This window comes from Trichoplax adhaerens, genomic scaffold, assembly GCF_000150275.1.
Source record: "Trichoplax adhaerens TRIADscaffold_5 genomic scaffold, whole genome shotgun sequence".
In the NCBI taxonomy this organism is placed as follows: domain Eukaryota; kingdom Metazoa; phylum Placozoa; class Uniplacotomia; order Trichoplacea; family Trichoplacidae; genus Trichoplax; species Trichoplax adhaerens.
In genome coordinates this window covers 1502875-1517004 of record NW_002060947.1, presented here as the reverse complement: position 1 = coordinate 1517004, position 14130 = coordinate 1502875, and the positions used below count along the sequence as shown (strand labels likewise).

The following is a 14130-nucleotide window of genomic DNA, read 5'->3' as shown; positions in this document are numbered from 1 at the left end:
TATTACTTAATGCAAGATAAAAATTTCAAGTTATAGCTATGCAATGAAAGCATAACATCATCATCGCTAGTTATAATCTATGTATGCATTACTCTTTCCTTCGTCATCTTGTTATTAGCTAATTGACTTTTCCATTCCTTTCCCGTTACGGTAGCATCTGCTTGAACATCAATATCTTTAAATTCCAATCATGAGCGATAAACGAGCCAAGGCCGAAGAACATCAAAGATTGGCCAAGATTATCGAGCAATGGAATAGCAGTCGACTAGATCTATTCGAAATTTCTCAACCATCACAGGTAAAAAAAATATGTATATACATCCGTGTCGATTCTCGACATCTCCCTTCAGTAGTATTTTACTTATTCATCATCGTTCAACATGAGTAAAACTTTCTTTATTTACTATTTTTGTTAACTTTGTGGCTATGTAGGCTATTTCCATTTCTCTCTTTTTTTTCTTTTCTTACTTTATCAAGTAATAGTGAATAAGTAATCTTTTCTATCGGAAACCGATTCATTTTTCCACATCTTTTACTTCTATTTAATGATAGCTTTTCAATCATTATTACATCTTTACTTTAGTCATGTTATACGAGACAGAGTAAGGACCGTAGGTGGCGTAATGGCTACGACGAACATTAAGAATTAATTTAAATAATTAATATACCAAGACGGCTACATTTTAATCGTTTACACTACTTGCCTATCGATCAAAGTTAGGAGTAACGTAGTTCTCAATGAGAGGATAGAATATGTTCATCGTTTTCCATTTTACTCGACGCACATCAGACATTCAATCATCCACTAGAACAATTTCAAGCTCATATACTACTAGAATGGAGCATTGTCAACATAACATTCTTCGAATGCAAATAGCGGCCGTCGTTGTAACTACTCGTATAGCACTTCGCTCGGGCAATAAGAATGATAATCCTTATAATTGATTACCCTGCAAGAGGAAAAAATAATTGCAATGGATTCAAGATTCGATTTGAAATTTATTTCTTGATATTGACAAACTCATAACCATTAGGGTTACTCAATATTTTAGAAAGAGTACCGGTTTACTATCAAAACTTTTGCATAGAGTGTTTATTCTCTGGTCTCATCCAAATTGATGAAAGGCATGTACCGACTCAACCGTTAAAACTGATGAATGAGTCTTGATAGAATTACGCTAAAAATATGCTACTGTATTTAAAAACGAAAATTGATATTCTTGGCTCAATATCACGTTGAAATTCTAATAATCGACATAGTTTTCATCAATGGTGCCATTATCACTGACGAATATAGTTTTCACTTGTTTGGGCGTTAGAAGATTGTCGGATGTTTTTAGCCGTAACAGCCAAAAGTTGTAATTTATTTAAAGAATAAACGCTAAAGTAGACATTGAAGGTTACCGGATTTACATTTACTGAGGATAAATGTCTTTGCACCGATCACAAGAATGCTATAGAATAAAACTCCTTTATTTAGTTTTACGCATTAACTTCTTTATGTCTAGTTTAGGAGTAATTTCAAAATAATCTTCCATCATCAAAGTAAGATAAATTATAGTCGCGTCTTAACTATGGCAACGTTAGAAAGGGCGTTTTAGTTATCCATTGTAAATGGACTCTTGATCCACGCGCTTTAGCTAACTTCAGCTATGACTACTATTCCAATCGCTACATTTATAATGTTAACACATGTATTCGAAATGAGTAAAACACAGCTATGACTATTCCTAATAGCCGCAAGTTTTCCATAGTCCACGATTGCTTCAACGATGATTCTCCAGTAAATTATGATCCCTTTCAAAGCGGTGAAAATTTAACCTGTTCGAGAGATATCTTGCTTAATGTATGAACAACTTTCCCATGTTGAGCGGTTATTTATTTCGTTATATTGAAATTCACATACAATTTCTATTCGTCCATAAACTTGTCAAAATTAAATCCAATTTTATAGCTAATAGAGGAAAATGTGAATTATTAATAAATCATTTCTGGTACTCTGTACTGTATCTTGATCTCTATTTCCGTACAGTCACAAGTCGGTAATATGACATTCTCAATTCCAGATTATTTGCCCAGGGTGTAATATAGCTTTGGTATTTTTCAATATTTTCAACACCCTTTTCCATTTCAATTCCCCAAACTTTAAAATTATTGAAACAAATATATTCCAAGTAATCTCCTTTAATTTAAACGCTGTCAAGATATGATGGCCTACAAGTTTTTAACAGTTATATTGCGTTTCTATACTTATTGTACCAAAATGACATTTTCATTGATCACTCTTGCAGATCATCGACTAAGCTACACAAAGATTATCTTGCTAATAATCCTCATTTTGTGTGATAGGATAAAACTTTATTTTAATTTTGATACATAGACGATGATAATGACAGTTGGACTTTATGATATACGCGTGCTGGTACTTAGTCGATAGTGATGATTATAATCAATTACTCAAGGAATAAATGGCAACTAGAAATAGCATGCAATTAATGACTTCTAGTCTACTCAGCTCGTGTTCAGTTATTTTCAATTACCATAAAGGAAAATTTGTCGACTTGGCCCCAATCCAATTTACATTCAGAGATATGGTACATGCTATACATTTCTGTGATTTAACATGTAAAAGTTTAGAAAATATTGATTCACAGGTTTGTTTTGTGATGGAAAATGTCACCTTGATAACAATTCAAGAGCATTTTCTGGGTAGATTTATCATTGACTTGTCCGTACTCTTATAGTTTAAACTTTACCGATTATTCAAAGCTTTTATATACTTAACAACTATAAAGTTTTTAGAAATATTAATCCACGAGCTTGTTTTACGACAGAAAATATCACTTTGATAGCAATTTCAAGAGCATTTTCTGGATTAATCGTTGACTTGTCTATACTGCTACAATCGAAACTTTGCCGATGGTTCAAAGTTTTTTATTCTTAGTTTCAATCTTGGTTTGACTATTTACAGATCTGATTGGAATTATGGCTCTATAATGAGTTATGAAAATGTAGTTTAATATCTAGTATTACAGATTGAGAAGGATTCAGATTTGATTCAAAATGTAGCTATTTAATAAAGTTAAATAGTTAATCTCTAGTATGATCTAATAACGTACATGCGAGTATAGCCGGCTAGTAGGTCCCTCTTTCTTATGCGTGCCTTCCTTCATCGTTACTTAATCTTCTTTCGGCAGTTATTAAATTATCGGTGGAAGTAGATTGTATTTCTATTGCAAGTTACCTTCCTTCATCGATTTAACTACCAATTTTAGACTCATTTAAGTGAAAAATTAGTGTCTGATTACTACACATGTTCGAGAATAATACGGAACGTCATTATATGATGCATATCCAACTATTCGAGTCCATTTTCTTTTTGTTTGGCTTCGTTCAGAGGTGTTTTATCTCTTTCTTGCCTGTTGTTATCGATGGAAATAGACCGTAATTGCATAAAAGCAATTTTTCGTCGATCTATCCTATTACTTTTGGACTCATTTTAATCGAGAGCATGTTTTAACCGGTAGATCGCAATAGATATTTAATAATAATATAGACCGTCATTGCATACGTATGCGTATCCGATTACGTGAGCTAAATTTCTTGCCCTTTGATTTCCTTCGGAGATGTTTAATTTCTTTTCCTCAGTTTTATTGATAGAAATAGACTGTAATCATATGACATCTGTTTTTCATTAGCAATCTATCCTATTGCTGAAGACTTGTTCAAATCGACAGCAAGTTTTAAGCAGTAATGATCGCTGCGCGTAGTCATAGCGGACTATAGCGTATCCATTTCGCTGTTCTTTAGCTTCATAAAGGCTTTAACTCATTTTACTTCGTAATCATCGATGGTAAAAACTATCTTTGTCGATTTATTAACTATTTTTAGATATATTCAATGACAGAGCTAACTTTAACTGGTACAAGTTTACTTTTCCTTCACTGTAAATGATTTATATCTAGTATAACAGTACATATTATCTCAAAATCTATAGAAACCTGATTTAAAAGCTACAAATCATTGATAAGTGTGCTATATTACTATATATTACATCCTTTCTAGTATATCTTACCAGAATAGAATCTTGAATAGCAAAAGCTAAACACTAAATTTCGTACGTTAACTTCTAAAATTTACAGTAGTGCTTTCCAATTTGCTCTTAAAATATGAAATATAATGAATGCTTACAGTAATGATTCCTTTAATAGCCAATTTTAAAAGCAACTATTTCATTCCAATTCACAATGAGATATTATTTAAATACGTATCCATCCAATTTAAGCGAAGGCAGATTACTGAAAGAATGTATTTTATCACGTCCATTACTTTCTATAGCCTAAACTAGTAACCATTTGGATTCTTACTCGACATAGTAATTGGGATGGCTAAAAATAATTCTATTCATTCGAAATCACGTAAATTTTTTCTTCATTTTAAGGAAAGGTGACCCTTAGCAATGGATGTTAGTAGATGGAATATAATTATTGATGCATCTGCAACGTTAATATAACAGTAACTTAAAATTTTAATTGATAAATATTTTAAAATGATTATAGTCAACATTTAGCACCCACATCGTAAGTGTTGGTTGGTTAGTGAACACACTTTTGCTCCACGATAGTTGACACATCGTATCCTATTGATAGAGCTTGTCTTACTTTAAATGTCTCTGTTAAACTGTTCTTTATAGTTATATTTGTTTGTCGTTAGACGTTAACGATACATTATTAAAAATAGATGTCTACTTCTACTGTACTATAGAATATTTTACAAAGGAATTTCCTGCGGTATTAATTATTCATAGTTATAATTAATTTAATAATGATGGAATTAGTGTTGATCCTTTTTACCGCCTCTCGATGCGATAAGATATATTGACTAGGAGCCATTTAATTTTTTATTGCTAATTACTGAAGCACTTTATATCATAAGCTAAGCTCAAGTCAAATGCAATCTTGGTTCCATATTTATATGTCGTAAACAAATATCGTTGTAAGGATAAAAATTTCTATTGCAAGACACAAGTATCTAAAATATAAACATAGCTGAAACTTTAGATTTTTCTTAACTAGATTCACATTGCTTTAATTTTGGCGGTAAATTTTGTTCCCCAAATTGCAATCAATTCTTAAGAGTGATTAATTGCATTATATTGAAGTAGAATTAAGCTTAAAATATCATTCCTATAAAGTAATATGTAAAATATGTGATATATGTTGAATATAAGTCTGATGATCTTTAATTGCAATGAGTGGTGTTTTAACTTTGATTGCAGGAAATACTGTTATTACCACAACTGTGCGGATATCTTCGTTGTCATACGTTTTAACACAAAAAGTTTTCAATTTTTTTCTATTTTAGATTGATACTAAAGATTTTTTAATCAATCTAAAGATAGAAGATGTTATATAACTTAGTTTATGCCGTAAACTGACGCTATTGCTATAAAAGTAACCCAACATAGTTAAAGTAGTTATTGACAGGAATTTTAAATTATACATTTGATCGCTTTTCGAATAGTAATTCTTTAATTTTTATTTGATGGAAGTTGATTCTAGTTACGAGTAGAATTAAGCTTTTAAATCTATTACTTCGCATCTATCATTAATTTCACGTAATTGAGACTTAATTTCGTATCGCATAGGTTTTTCTGTTTAAATTTTATAATTGCAATTTAATTTGTAGGTATTCAATTCTCTCATTTTTTTTCTAGTAGTTCTAGATTTTGTATAGCTTCATATCAATTTTTGACTATACTATAGAGCCTTAAAGTAAAAATATAACCCCTGACCTTTAACTATAAGAGAATAGAAAAATAGATTTAAAACCTATTTAATAATATAAAAATGTTAATGGAATCCTTAATGCAATTTTAAAATTATTTAGGATTTAGAATTCCATGGCGTAATGCGATTTTTCTTTCAAGAAGTTGGTTCTAAAGTTGCCACTAAATGTATTCGAGTTTCTAGCAAAGATCAATGCGCTGATATTAAAGAAACTTTAATTGAAAAATTTCGACCCGATATGCGAATGCTATCGGTCGGAAGTAATTATTCATTATATGAGGTGCATCCAAACGGAGGTAAGCTAATGTTGCAATCTTATGTGCGTAAATATTGCAACTGAAGTATAAAATTTATTCCACCCTTAGCTAGTATAACTTTAGGCTGTTGTAGAAGATAATATATTGTACAGTAAACTTCAATTTTTGCTATCGTAAACCATCCAAAGATGAATCGATTACGTTAATTACGCTATCTTCAACTCAGTCCTTTCCACGGCTGTTTCAGTCTTCAGGCTACTATAAATTGCTAATCGTTACATCATATTACGTTATATCCTCAGTTCCCGTTTATTTGACTTTTCTATCTCATTAAATACATATCAATTAGGAGTATTTAGTTCATTTTATGTTTCCAGCATGATGACCTTCAAACGGAAAATATAAATAAATAAATCTTTGGCATTATCTACGCCGAAGATCTAATTTTCCTCTCAGTATTTATCCACTATCAGTTTATCATTCCTAGTAAATTAATTTACATGATTGTAAAGAAACTACGTAAAAGATCTTGAAAAGATCAACTATATTCATATTCAATATGAATATAGTGATATTCTAATTATATTCTTCCAAAAATTTAAATTGTCAGTTAGACAATTATCTTTAGCATTTCTTAGCGCATTTTGTTGGATCCCTTATATTAAATTTTGAGTTAGTGATATGAATACGCATACTATAACAGCTAATCTTGTATGAGTGCGAGTAAAAGTTTTTCTTTGTGTTTACGATCGAAATCTAAATTTAACTTTTAATAGCTAATATTAGAAATGATCGATATCGTTATAATGAAGCTGAGTGATGATTTTCGTTAACATTCTTTTCAAAAGAAGAGCGAAAATTAGCCGACCACGAGCATCCGTTGGTAGTACAATTAAATTGGAATTATGACGATAGAGAAGGAAGATTTTTATTAAAAAATAATTATGAGCCTGATGAAGGCTCAAACGATGCTAATTCAGGTAAACGTAATAAAACTAAGAACAAAAAATCGAAAGGCAAGGATAAAACGAAAGCTATGAATCATAAAGCTAAGTCATCACCAGCCCTACAAAATGCTCAACAGGGCCCACCAGGCAATGGTCATATTAAAGTCCCGCAACAGAATGGTGTTCATGGTAATGGCCGAGTTGCTGGTCATAACGATAAAAATGGCGTAGCAAAAGAACTCTATCGTGAAGTACCTGAAACGAGTTTCACACGAAGCATATCCAACCCAGAAGCAGTTATGAGACGACGTCGACAACAAAAAATCGAATCGAAATTAGATGGCGGAGTAGATGGTCGTCCACCACGAACAGGAACACTTAAAATTTACGCTAATACTTTATTTCCTGAAGTTCCTTATAAAACTTTATTATTTAATATGAGTCATACTACGGAAGATGTTCTATTGGAAACATTAGAAAAATATGGACTTGAGAAAGAGGATCCTCTTGAATATTGTATTGTTTTGGTGAGCATCGTTATTCTCAATGCTTCTATACTAGATTACAGTTGCCAAGTTTTATTAAATTAGCATATATTATGGTAAAGTAAAATTCGAGGGTAGTAACAGCATAATGCGGTTACTTAATAATTTTACCGAAATATTATCATGATACCTACAGTATATTATACGGCGATGTATATAACTAGCCATAACTTATGTTACTCATAATCCAATTTCTTCATATAGCATCGCATACTTTACATTATATATATTTGCATTTGAATATATTCGCCTTATAGATATTACTATATATTATTCCTTATCATGCTATGCATACATCTGATTTGTTAATCGCAGCAATCAAGCTCTGTAGGTGAATAATAGATAGTGTAGTAAGAAATTGAATTATTAAGTTACTAATTTAGTACTGTACATGAACTATTAAATTCAGAAATGATGGTTGGGACGTAAATTAAAGTTATACTTGCTGTCAATTAGTGATTATTTTCGACGGATCAAGAGTATTAAATATGTCTTAGATCACCGTAGCTCTATAATCTTTTTGTTGGTAATCAATATCAACTATTGTAAACTTTAAATCATCTTTCAGCACGTCAATTATTCATGATTAATTTATATGAATGTACAGTAACGTCAAAATGGCGGTTGTCGATATCGTCATTGATATTAAATCTATACTACCTTTTCAGCTATAGTTTTAAGCAATATCTATATAAATAATTAGAGTATTTACAATCCATTTAAGAATTATATAATTGATATAACATACTACTTGCTCTGTAACCGCAGTATTAAATACTTATATAAAGTAGAACACATTTTTCGCATGGGCTAGTGCCGGATATGTATTATATTACTAGTACAGTATATGCGCATATTGTATTTTTCATAATTACTGTATAATCCTGTAAAAGTAGTTATAGTACACTAAAATATGAGATTCTGTATTATGATAAGAATTTATTCTGATTAAGATTTTTATGTAAAGAACGGGAATGTTTTTTTCGGCTAGTTTGTAAATAAAGTATTATATTACTGGCAGTATAGATGCAAGACTTTAACTATCTTGCTTTCAATTTTTTAGGTTATTTTGTCACCCGATCTACTTGGAACATCTGATAGTGATACTAGTGGTGGCGAATCGTTAGGTGGTAAGAAACAACGTATTCTAGACGATCATGAATGTCCACTAGCTGTCGCTTCGAGATATCCAGAAGAATCAATTATGTTCCAGCTACGGCAACGACGTGATGTAAAACATCTTGTTAAAGAAGATGATAGTAATTACGAATCCGATAATGCTGGCCAAGATGATGACTCCGACGATGATGATTTGCCTTATTTACTTGAAATTCCACCACATGGGACAGACGTCAATTATAAACCAAGAATTATTATCCTGCGTTCTACTACAACAGAATTTGGCTCAGGCCAACGACCACCTAATTGCAGCGGCGACTATAATCGGATATTGGGCCCCGATGTCGCAACAAGACATTGCATAATGGCTAGCATTGAAGGCTACATTACAGTCACACCAGCTTCTGAAGGTGCGGCTGAAACATACATTGATGGCCAACAAATTTATTCCACTACATCATTACAACATGGTAATCGCCTACGCATTGGAAGTCTCTTGACATTTAAATATTGCGATCCTTTATGCGGTAAAATAAAAGAACTAGAAGAACTTGATCGTCAAAAGGTACCTTTTTATAAATTAGTTCATATAGAAAGTAAAAAATTTTCCGCTTATTTCAATACAACATATACTGCAGTGGTAATAATATTATTAATTGCCAATTTGATAAGTTAATTGCATATTAAAATGTAATAACAGACTACTGCCCAATAGCTTAGTGTCACTTTTCTATTACGTAGCTTCCTAGAATAATTTCTTCCTATGATTTTAAAAATTTACTTTTTTCGATATACTTGGCATCTGTTAGCCAATTCTTGAATACATAGTACAGTAAAATTCAATCATCGTCTGCAATTATATATATAAGTGAAGATAATCTCTATATATGGTATATCTAACGTTGCCATATTTATATTACAAGTGCCATATTGTAAAATTAATGATGTCCAATATAATTTCTTAGATTTTATTCGTATTGAATAACGTTTGTTATTATCTGCTAATTAATTTGGGTGTTGCCCTGAATTTTCTTTAGAAACGATCAATATTACCGTTTGAATATGAACTAGACGATCAACAAGATTATGAATTGCCAGCAACTATTGCTTATTTGGAGTCCGCTGAAGATACTTTCTTTTCATCTATTACTTCCAAAGTTAATGAAATTAATGTTGGGTTTAAGTTATCACCATCTTATATATTATACATTTCCGCTCGTTATTTAATCAATCCACAATATAAACCAGACTTATCGATACAACAACGAGAACAACTCATCGGTAGCAAACTGAAAAAAGTGGCCGGAATGATTTGGAACACTGTCAAGGTAATAATTACAATTTATGATCGATCATAACTGTACTTTTATAATCATTTTATCTATATACATTTTATAATTGTGAGTATAAGTTTTATATAGCTATCAACTTTATATTTTATCGTATGATAGTTTAGCAAGTTGCTATAAATTGATCTTCTTTTTAAATGAAGACCACCATTCTGATATTTAAATTTTATATTGTAAGAATGGACTAAAGTGGATAAACAACACCGATTTAAAGGTACTAAACAATTTCAATATTTGCATTCAACAGGAAAACCCAAATAATGGATCATTAATGGCTTTGTGGATGGCTAATGCATCAGAATTATTACACTTTCTTAAAATGGATGTACACTTATGTAATGCTACTTACGATGTTCAGACTGTTTTAAAACAAGCCGTTGATAGTACTTTCCGATGTTTAACTCAATGTGTTGAGCAAGAGCTAAATTACGTTATGCCAGCTTTTCTAGATGAATCACAAGATGTTGATATTACTAATGGTAAATAAATATTAGTATTTTTGATAGATTTAAGCTCATTTTGTAATGCTATATTTACAATGTTAAGCTTAATTTTTTATTTATTCTACTTATAGATGATCTACGTTATTTACTGTCAATTGAATCACACGATGAACAAGTATACGTTTCGGCAAAATCGGCAACTAGGTGGATGGATCCTAAAGTTGTAACGAACCTTCAGCAAGGATATAAACCCACTATGTCTGATATACTTCGGACGTTGTCAGCAGCGATACGACTGCTACGAAACTGTGGTGTTAATGCAGCTTTAACCGTCCAGCTATTTTCTCATGTAATCTATTCTTAATTCTATCTTAATTTCTAATGAATCATTTCTGCTGTAAAATATATTTATGGAAACAATGTGATATTCATCGATGCTATATTCTGTTTCTGTCAATCCTATTTAGGTCTTTCATTATGTCAATCGCCTGCTATTCAACAAATTAGTTTTAGAGCCAAAATCAAGGTTATGTAAAAAAATTTGGGCTAAACGAATTATTAATCGTCTTGGTTACATTGAATCTTGGGCACATAAAGAAGGCCTAGAATTAGCCGCTGAAAGTCACTTAGCGCGAATCTACCAAGCATTATTTTTCTTAAAATCACCTAAAGGAATCGTTGACTTAGAAGTAACCGTATCAAGGTGTGCCTTATTAAACTCTAAACAACTTCGTGTTATTATGGACAATTATCAACAATGTAATGAAAGTAGAGAGGATAAAATATCGCGACAAGCAGCCGATAAGATGATTGCTCTAGCAACTAATACTGTAGATGCAAGATTACTAGCGGAAGGTTTCGAAGTGAAAGTGGAAGAAGATGGTAATTTACAGATTCCATTCATATTACCTGAGGATGGTTATACATGTGAAATGATTAAAGGGATACCGCCTGGCTTGGAAGATTTCCTATCTGAATTTAGTAAATCTGGTAATTACAACTTATATTATAATAAAATATTACGAAAATTTTATACGGTTTTCTTTGCTCCTAATTTTGCATTATAGAATTTAAAAGTAATATCGCTATTAATTATCACTAATAAATTAATATACGCACTTGCAAAGCTATATTATAGTAATAACAATAATCTAGACTATTAAAGTAGTTTTAATACTATCGAATACGATAATTAATTATCATTAATTAAAGTATCATATCAATTCTTAGTTAATAGCGATATTGAAGCTTCAATGTTAGTACGAAAGATTGTAAATTAAGCTAAGATCTTGCATTTAGACGAGTTAAAGAAGTGTAGAATAAACTTTTTGCTACATTTATTGCATGAAATATGACTAAATAATCTAAATAGCCCATGTATATTATAGAAATCAAGATATGATTATCGTTGTATATTACGCTTTAATCACTAGTATTACTACTTCAATAACCATTTCTATACTATTAATAATGATTGCGATCATACTGATTTATTATCTATTTATAGCGATAATAATGTGAGTTATCGATTTATTGTTGCTAATTTATTTAAGATATTTGCCGACTTACAAGTCAGAGTCGAGCTAGTGGATCATGGACTGTTTGGCTACGGGGATTTGTTGATATCGAATATACTGAAAGTAAATATAGTACTTAGCTCAACGAATTTACTGATTTTAGCAATATTGATCGATTTCATTTTATTAATATGTCTTATTTTTACAATAGGATTTTATAAGTTAGATAATGTCTCACCTGGATATTTACCAGAAAGCGATTCAGAGGTTGATTTTTGCATTCGTGATAGTATACTAAATTTTTTATAAATATTAATGCCTATTAAAATGTGTGTGTTTTCAATCGCAATAATGAAGGAATTATTTTATAATTCAGGATGCCGAAATTGAGTACATTACCTTTTACAAAGGCGGCGCTAGTCTTGGTCTTAGTATAGTCGCCGCTAGGGTATGTATAATTGAATAATTAATCCTACTCATATAATTTTATACAATTCTAACACTACAATGATAACTATTAGGGCACTAATCAACAAGAGTGTGGAATCTACATTAAATCTGTTGTTAAAGGTGGCATTGCTGATAAGGTTTGTAATAAGAAAATTTATATTGAATTTGATCTCATGTTTTTATTCAGTAAAAATGATATTTGGCGTAAATAAATTAATCTGAATAGGATGGTCGCTTACAAGCTGGTGATCAAATTTTAACAGTTGATGGACGTAGTTTAATTGGAATATCTCAAGAACAGTACGTTCTATGTTGAAATTTTATAAATAAGCATAATGCTATTGTCTCGCTGGTTTAGTAAACTATGAAGAAATATTTTGTATTGATCTTTCGTGTACTTCTCCTATATAATTTATAAATCAGGGCTGCTGAAGTTATGCAAAGAACTGGTAATGAGGTTGCATTGGAAATTGCTAAAAAGGCCGCGTTATATCATGGATTGGGGACACTTCTATTATCCAATGGTAAAGTGATCAGTATTTTTAAATATTTGTATCAATTATATCTAATATTTTAAAATTAAGGCCTATCCATTCTTTATAAGACTGTGGCTAAATTGAAATGTTAAATTAATCTAAGATTATTGTTATAACTACTCCACAGGATCACCAACGAGTCCTGATTCTCTATCGCCTGATATTCTACCTACAACAATCACTGATCAACGTGATCCTCGAAGTGTAAATCAAGGAAGCGCTCCTCGATTATACGATTTTGATATGGATAAGTAAGGATTAATTAAGGTTAAAGGACTATCTTTAACGCAAAATATTAATAAGATGGCATTTTAATTTAGGAATGATGACGATCTACGTTTCGAAGAATTACCCAGAGGGAGTCGCGTTAACTTGAATGGTCATTCACAATCTCGTGATAATGAACCAAAACAAAAACGAAGTGTACGCTTTAAAGATCAACTAGAAGAGCATGCTATATTTGGAGAAGATAAGCCTAAGAGGCCTAATGATATGGAAGAGTACTCATTCGATGACCTAGAAGAAGAAAAGCATCAACCAAACAGACAATATCATGCTAATTCCAAGGGAACCAAACGCGTTCAGTTTAAAGTGGATGAAGATGTCTCAGATGGAGGTGAAGAAGAACCTAACCCACCAAGGTATTGGTCTAACACAGCATCAAAGAGTTCACATGTGCAGCCACCTCAATCATATCCGGTTCCAGCACGCAATAATAATATTAGCCCTGAAGCTTCTCCATTACCGCCACCAATGCCTCCACAGCCAATACTTAGTCCAGATAGTTTATCACCGCCTCCTCCCTTACCTCAGTCTGTGATCAAATCATCCAATTTTCCCCCGCCATCAGTATCAGATCGTGTTAGTAATCAAAATCCAGCAGGTGATCCTAAGATACATCAGAATGTTCCGCCACGACACGCATCGGCCACTCGCGGACCTCATCCAATTAATTCAGCTGGAAATCCAATTGCAAATCCAAATGGAAGGAAGCCTAAACCAAATCTCTCATTGCCAGTTAGTCAGCCTATAGGGATACCGGTAGTCAACGGCAGACGATCTCCACAATCTCCGCCTAGCCCAACTGTAAGTCAGAGATCATCGTCTTTACCGAATCAACGAGGAATGAATTTTAGACCTCCTGCTAGTCCTACGCCTAGTCAAAGAAAGCAATCATG

The 14130-nt window shown here is 31.8% G+C and overlaps 1 protein-coding gene across 1 annotated transcript; it reads left to right on the top strand.

Moving 5' to 3' along the window:
* Positions 1 to 208: 208 nt before the first annotated feature.
* TRIADDRAFT_170 (uncharacterized protein) lies at positions 209 to 12930 on the top strand (the record flags this gene model as incomplete). The annotated part of the gene is made up of 15 exons (XM_002112745.1): positions 209 to 298; positions 5890 to 6085; positions 6895 to 7146; positions 7195 to 7568; positions 8674 to 9184; positions 9816 to 9985; positions 10254 to 10469; positions 10688 to 10798; positions 10917 to 11439; positions 12003 to 12098; positions 12193 to 12233; positions 12343 to 12414; positions 12488 to 12553; positions 12643 to 12716; positions 12840 to 12930. Coding segments are annotated over 15 exons (2883 nt in total), but the record flags the coding sequence as incomplete, so codon positions are not given.
* Between the last annotated feature and the right edge of the window lie 1200 nt (positions 12931 to 14130).